Here is an 8,110-nt window from a genome sequence, read left to right as displayed (position 1 = left end):
ACTGCTGTGGGGATTACTAGATAGTCAATAGCCCAGAAGAATATGTAGGTAGGTAAGTGGGTAGGTAGGTAAATGTATGGGTGGATGGATGGATAGATGATAGATAGATAAACAGACAGACAGATACACAGCTATCCGAACTATAACATGAATATCAGCATAATGTTTTATCCCAACATTTGAGCTCTAGGTGTATATGTATACAAATATATGATATATATAAGGTATATACATAAGCTATATATATCAGATATATGTATAAACCTTAAGCTTGATATAGAAATCAAATATATCAGGGACTTTATATGCCTTCTTTGGTCATCACCATGGATATATGTATATCCCATCCTGCTCCCCAAAGGATTAACATGTACTGGCATGCAACAGGTAAAGCAAACCAGTAATTCCCAGGCCCTAACAACCCCAAACCAAAAATTCAGCCAAGCTGGAGTTACTCAGTTTTCCTGGGTCTCTCTGATGTACACATGTTATTAAACTTCTGTTTGATTTTCTCCTGTTAAAAGAAACTCAACCAAGCTGACAAAAAGGGATGGGAGATCCCACTAAATTAACAAGAAAGAGATAGAGTGAGACAAGAATTTGTTACCTGGTCCTGCTGGCCCTCTTTGGACATAAGTAGGTTTTACTCTTTAGCTTCAAATGGGAATAGCAATTTGGCAAGATATGCACAATACTTGAAACTGGACGAAAAGGACAGGAGAATTAAGAGACTATGAATTCCCTAGGATGCTGTATATATAAGCTTTTAATAGGTTTCTGTCAAAATTTTTAAGAAAATTAAGAGATTAAATTTTTTCATTAAATTGAATACACAGCACAAGAAAATATATGCCAACTTTTTACTTAGCCACACATTTCACATCTTTGGTTAATATCCAGTAACTTTTTAATACCAACTTGAATATATTAAATTTAAATATTTTTATTATTTGTAGACAGGCTTTACAGCAACATAATTAATGCCTCCCCTTCATCAAAAATCTATAATGAATATTCTTTCAACTAAAGATTTTACCCTAACATGACAAGACTACATTTAAAATCTAAAAACAAATGCCTCTCTTATACATGTTTATTTTTTAAAGGCACTAAAATGATGATCCTCTTTTCTGAATAATATATTTCAGAAAGGCACAGAACATTCTTCAATATTACAGTGGTAATTATAAGAAAAGGATAGAATTTATCTTGTCATCCTATTATATACCTTTTCTCTCCCAAGATCTTACTAAATGTATCCCCCTGAGTTTAATTTCAAGTCTTTGAAAAAGATATAGTCTTAAGAAATTAGAAAGGAATTTAAGCTCCAATTCAGAAAACATCATTTTCCTATATGGAAATAGTTGGAAATCACATACTAACACCATCCTTTAAGTTAATATTCAAAAGAAACAATATCTGAAAGAAAACAGTGGGCAGAAGGCAGTGTGATGACAAATTACAGTAAGCAATACAATTACCCTTAGTCTTCATAGAGTACTTTCCATTTTCCAGATCTTTACAAGACATGAAATGAAAACCTTCAGTTGCCCAAGAGGTAGATGATGAACCCATTTGCCAAATGGGAAACTGAGGCACTACTATGCCTTCTCACAGGCTGTAAAAATGGTCAGCAACAGAATCAAGATTAGAAGCAGGAGAAGCCGGTTGCAGCTGTATACACGTGGCTGCCCAAAACATGTCAACGGAAGGACAGGAATACTGTTGGTCCACCTCTGCGGCTATGCTCTATCTTGCTCTGTGACACACACAGCTGATGGAGGTTTCAAACTCCATTTAAGGCTAACAGCACATCTATTCTCCAATGTCAAACCCATGAGATGAACAGGAGGAATGATTATTTGCAGTGCCATCCTCAGACTCAGGAATGTAGGCTATGTTGAAACTACATAGAATGTATTTCAATAAATGAGATCAAGACATGAAAAGCAAAATTAAAGGACATCTTATGCAATAATGAAAATTACAATTTTAGTTCAACATTTCTACTCTTATTCTACAAAGAGATGTTTATGCGTACAATTAAAAATAGATTATCAAACAGTTGGATTTGAAATAAAACACATCTGCATGCTGATGTGAGACTTGATCTGAATGCTCTTAAATTAGGAGGGAATAAACAGAGTATAATTTGACTGTGTTTTATACTGAACACATCTCTTTTGAGAATACAAAATGTATCCTTATTCGCTGCTAATGATTTACTGAGCTCTTCAAATACATTAAAGCACTAAAGAAAATTGGATTATTTCACCGAGCAGTGGTATTCCAAAAAAGCAATACAGCCAGAATGGAGGTACACTGGGTGGGGGATACTTGGTTGGGGATGCTTGGTGGGAGATGCAGGAAAATAAACAGCAGTATTGTTGTCCTTTAGGCTCATAAGAATGACGCCCATCGGTGCCAACCGCGCAGTTACTGTGTGAGTAGCCAGTACATTAGGGACACGCTAACATAGATGACACTCAGCAGGATCCAGTTTATTCTGGTGATGGGCGGCCTGTGGTTACCTGTCACGTGGAGGATGATATTGGAAGAGAGAACGCCACTAGAGTTTTGGGCCCGAGCCACATAGAGGCCCGCATCTGCCTCGCATACCTTCGGAATGAACACCGAATGTCTTGTCTCCTTGTGTAAAACCTGCAAGTGCCCATCTGCAGACAATTTCTGGCCCTTCTTGTACCTGAAGCAGAGAGTCAGTTTTTAGAGTCAGGATCACTGTTTATTCACATCATTTCCAAGTTCTAATAAGCACTGCAATTCGGCCCATGACTACTGCAATATTCTCTAGCATTAGCAGGAACTCTGCAGCAACCACAAATCCCAGTGGGGCTGTGTATCCTTCAAGCAGAGGTTGTCAACTGGTAGCCACAGACGTGCTTGATGGGCTCAGACTGTGTTTTTTAAAAACTGAATTTTTGGACATTTACCAATTAGAATATTGCATACGAAAATTCAGATATCCAACTCCTCTTAAAAAAACTGGGCCATCTGGTCACACTGGGCCACCATCTGCTCATGGCAACAATTACCCCAAATGGGAAATGGCACCTTCTATTTGACCTGTGTCATTCTTTCAGCCACTATGAAACAGCAGCTCAGACTCATCCCGCAAGATCCGCAGGAGAATGCCAATGCGCCGCTTTAGAGGAAGGTACTTACATAGCACTTCCTGGAGAGATGAGTTCATTTAATTTTTGTGAATTAATTTCATTATAAGAAAATAATTTCTAATTATAAAAGCCATTTATTCAATTGGATTACTACCATTAATGACAGGTTTCTAAGAGTTTCCTACGAATATGAGCACTTAGCTACATCATTATACAAAGCAAATGATTTGTTTATTTTGTATACTCTAGGTTCTTGTTTATTTATTTATCCTCATGTTCTTCCACACAAGAAGTGGTGACAAACCTGAAGCATTTTCTATTCCCGTTGCCTAGGTGATAATTTTGCATTTTTCTGAGTGTCCTAAGAATGATTCCCTGATAGTTTGCCAGTTGTTGACTGAGCAAAATTGTTGTAAATTCGAGGGCAAGATATTTTTTCACAATACTGCAGCAGTTCTTCCACAGTAAATACTAATCAAGTCATTTTTGGTGTGGACCAAAACAAGAAACACTTCAGACAACATTTTTCTTTGGAGTGAACTAATATTTAATAATGAATTAAATGATAATATTAAATAATAAATTTACTGATATTTAAATTCCTAAATACAAAATTCCTGATCTGTAAAAAACATGCAATTGTAAAAACAACAAAATAAGATAAAAAGCATAAATGGTTGCACTGTAACCCAAGTGCAATTTCTTTTAATAATCTGAGAAACGAACATTTTCTCATAAACTCTTTAGAGAGCTGATCCACACTTCAAGTACCATCAACAGGCACACACAATAATTGAAAGAGTTAATTTAATGTTTACTGAAATAGTATGATAAATAAATGCTATTTTACTTAGTTTATAAGTATAAACTCATGCTCACATATTTGTAACTTTGTCCTCAAATAAAAATACTTAAGGTTGAAAACTTGAAAAATTTCTAAACGTTTAAAAGTAACCCACATATTAAGAAAGTTAGAACTGCTTTTATGATAACAGTGATATAAAACCTGTGTTCTGCCGTTTACTTTTATTAAAACAAATTGGCTAAAAATGGTGATGTGTCTAGAGTAAAACCACATTGTTCACAGCTCAGTTATTACATCACCTTTCAAAAATGGCTTTATTACCTGTCACTAGAAGCAACTGTGAAAGAAATATTTTTATTCCATCTTTCACACTGAAGAAATGTAAAAGAAGAAATCTTAGTGAGATAAACAAATATTACAAAAGTGGCATGTGTGACTCTGTTGGAAGAGGGAAAAGATGGAATTGGTAAATTCCATTGGTAAATGAGAGAAAAGAGAAAAACCCAAATGCTTATGTTTTTTAATTGGATGTTAAACCAAGTAAATGTCATGCTTATGCAGGAATAAACAATAGGAAAGAAGTTCAAGCACAACCTTTAGAAATGCGGAATGTTAAACTGAAACCAAAAAATAGCACAACTAAGTTGCAGTGCTTTTGGAGTTGGTTAAATCATTATTTTATATGGTTACCTTTTCTTTAAGGGTATCAGCCATGCGGCTACAAAAATGAGAGTTGGGGGTTCGATGTGAGATTGAATCATGCAGCGTTGCAGTGACCTAGAATATTAATCAGCTACCCCTAAACCTTTAAGTTAGTGCACACAGAATGATTTGCTCAGTGATTCAATTTGTTTCTGTTTATGGCTTGTCGTTATAGGCTACCCACCATGTCAGTGTAGGCTCTGGAAATCCTGTTACTTCAACTTCCAAAGTCACTGGAGAACCTTCCATGACAGTTACATTAGACAAGAGCCTGGAGAAATTAGGGGCCTGGCCAGCTAGGCTGACCACGCTGTTCTTTGCTGAGGTAACTTTAATCTCTTCTCTGGGAACCATTTGCCTCTGACAGGGCTGGCTGGGGCCTGGCTGAAACCCGAGGCCCGAGCATGCATCCTGGGAAGCATGCAGCCTATGTCGGGTTTTAGTGACGTTATTATCAGCATGCGTTTTCTCCGGTGTTTCTAGCAAACTTCCCTGAGCCTGGGGGTGCTGTTGCAAAGCTCGCGCATGCACTTCACCGCACATGCTCTCTGGAGGTTTAACACTGATTCTGTGGAAGTCAGTACTCTCTTCCGGAAATCTTCGGGATGTTAATGGGGGCTCAGCTTGGAACTGGGGGGAAGCCTTCTCAAAATGACTCGAAAATGTTTCTCTCTTATCATTGCAAGCATCAGCAAAAGCAGCAGGTGGCGGAATGCCAGATTCCGGGGCCTCCCCTGGACCGCTGGTCCCTGTCTGCATCCCGTGGCTGCTTAGGTGCTGGCGGAGGGACGGGAGGGCACGCGCCTCCAGCTCCATGTCAGACGGAGCGAGGAGGGAATTGGGGCTTCCCGGGAGCGGAGGCAGGGAGACGTCATCGGGCGAGACACAGTCATATTCTTCTCCTGAAAGCACATCCACGGGCAGGAGCAGGCCTTGGACAGCACCCTCTGGGCCGGGGACCAGCTGCTTCACTTCCCGTGGAAGCTGACCCTCTCCTGCTCTATTGACCGCCAAGTCGTCCGCTGGCTTGGCCTGCTCCTTCAAAATGGAAAAGTCAAAGCTTCCAGTTAGTGGTCGGGTTTTCTTTTTCCAGATCTCAAAGTCAACCTCAGAGAGACAACTTGAGAAGACCTGCAGTGAGTGACAGCTGGGGCCCTGGCTCTGGCCTTACAGAACTTGAAACTGTTTGTCTGCTGAAGCTCAGCACAGCCCCGTCCCATGACTAAGGAATCGGTGTAAACCGACCTCCAGCCTCTGAGTGAGAGGTGACAGACCTTGCGACACAGAAGAGAGAAAGCCCTGGTTCTCATCTCTCATGATGCGGTCTCGACTGGATCCATGTCTTTCCAATCATGATCTGAGGAGTCTTCCTCTGCCAGCAAGTTCTGGTTTGGTTTATTTATCTGTCTACACTTCACAGCATTCGTGGTTCCCAAATATCAGATGTTCCCTTTTAGGTGATCCTCAGACCCTCCTAGAATAACCCTCCTTTTTTCTCAGGAAAGCCATTCTTCTTTTTTTTTTTTAAATTATTGTGGTAAAATATACACAACCTAAAATTTACCATTTTAACATTTTTTAAGTGTACAGTTTAGTGGCATTAAGGACATTCACGGTGTCGTGCAACCAACACCATTGTCCATCTCCAGAATCTTTTCATCTTTCCAAACTGAAACTCTGTGCCCATTAAAGACTAACCTCCCCTTCTCCCATCCCCCAGTCGCTTCTACTTTCTGTCTCTATGAATTTGACAACTATAGGTATCTCATATAGAGAAAGTCAATTTTAATGACTGGTTTTATTTTCTAAAAGCCTCTTAGTTTTATTCTTACAATGAAAAATATCTATTGAGCACCTATTATATACTAGGTACTGTGCTAGGCATTGCAGAGATAAATGGTGAGTAAAAGTAAATATAATCCTTCCCTCTTGGAGATGACGGCCTAGCAGGGAGGTAGATATTAAGGGAACAATCCCATGTTGTGGACTTTCGCAGGAGAACACACCAACATACAGTAGAGGAACACTTGCCACTTGTCTTTCTGTCCCATGTGGAGCATAGGTCATTCTACGAGACTGAGAAAAACAGTGATCCATCTCACACTGTTCTAGTATTTCTCTCCACTCACTGACGTCCATCTCTGGTTTGAGAAGAGGTTCAAATAACCCTTCTGGCATAGACTCAAAAGAATATTGAAGCTGAAAGGGATCTCATTGATCCCAACCTACTTGTTTTATAACCACTTCATTCTTTGCCTTTCCTCAGCATTTTGGGCACATTTTTCCTTAATTAACAATTACTGGTTTTTGTCCTGTGGCTACTACTTGCACATGAGAAAGTTATGTCTTGCCTTGACTTTGAGTTCTTCATTTTAGCCCATAGTCCTGTTCTGGACATATACTTTACAGGTGATTTTTGAGAAATAAATGTGTTTTCAGATTGAAGATTAGAAGCAAACCAAAACAATGTTCCTTCTACTATCCCACAGATATGACTTACCCTCAGAGAAAGCATAATCCCAGCTGAGAGAAAGTGGTTTCCTTCAGCCATTTAGAAAAAGTTTAAACCCTGGGTCTAAAGCCAGAAGTTCTTAAAAGTTTTTCTCATTAAAAAAAATTACTAATGGGATAAAATATTTGCAAATGATGTGATCAACAAGGGCTCATACAACTCAACAACAACACAACAAAAATCTCCCAATTGAAAAATGGGCAGAAGATCTTAACAGACATTTCTCCAAAGAAGACATACAGATGGCCAATAGGCACATGAAAAGATGCTCAACGTTGCTAATTATTAGAGAAATGCAAATCAAAACTACAATGAGGTATCACCTCACACCAGTCAGCATGGCCATTCATTAAAAAGTATACAAGTGGGCTTCCCTGGTGGCGCAGTGGTTGAGAGTCCGCCTGCCAATGCAGGGGACACGGGTTCGTGCCCCTGTCTGGGAAGATCCCACATGCCATGGAGCTGCTGGGCCCGTGAGCCATGGCCGCTGAGCCTACGGGTCCGGAGCCTGTGCTCTGCAACGGGAGAGGCCACAACAGTGAGAGGCCCACTTACCGCAAAAAAAAAAAAAAAAAAGTATACAAGTAATAAATGCTGGAGTGGGTGTGGAGAAAAAGGGAACCCTCCTACACTGTTGGTAGGAATGTAAGTTGGTGTAGCCACTATGGAGAACAGTATGGAGGTTCATCAGAAAACTAAAAATAGAATTACCATATCATCCAGCAATCCCACTCCTGGGCATATATCCAGACAAAACTCTAATTCAAAAAGGTGCATGCACCCCTATGTTCATTGCAGCACTATTTACAATAGCCAAGACACGGAAACAACCTAAATGTCCAGCGACAGATGAATGGATAAATAAGATGTGGTACATATATATACAATGGAGTACTAGTCAGCCATAAACAAGAATGAAATAGGGGCTTCCCTGGTGGCTCAGTGGTTAAGAATCCA

General features: G+C 39.6%; 1 protein-coding gene across 1 annotated transcript in view; it reads right to left on the bottom strand.

The window, feature by feature from the left end:
* Window positions 1–208: 208 nt before the first annotated feature.
* The window catches only part of CCDC141 (coiled-coil domain containing 141), a 206,288-nt gene continuing 198,386 nt past the window's right edge, over window positions 209–8,110 (bottom strand). Inside the window, exons 23-24 of the mRNA XM_082657911.1 lie at window positions 4,826–5,679; window positions 209–2,704 (exon numbers count right to left, since the gene is read on the bottom strand). Of these exons, the coding sequence (XP_082514037.1) occupies window positions 2,437–2,704; window positions 4,826–5,679 (1,122 nt within the window). The 3' untranslated portion in view covers window positions 209–2,436. The remainder of the gene's footprint in view (window positions 2,705–4,825; window positions 5,680–8,110) is intronic.

Source organism: Grampus griseus (assembly GCF_964374135.1).
Source record: "Grampus griseus genome assembly, chromosome: 7".
Lineage (NCBI taxonomy): Eukaryota > Metazoa > Chordata > Mammalia > Artiodactyla > Delphinidae > Grampus > Grampus griseus.
The sequence above is the reverse complement of the archived record's forward strand: the minus strand, read 5'-3'. Positions and strand labels throughout refer to the sequence as shown.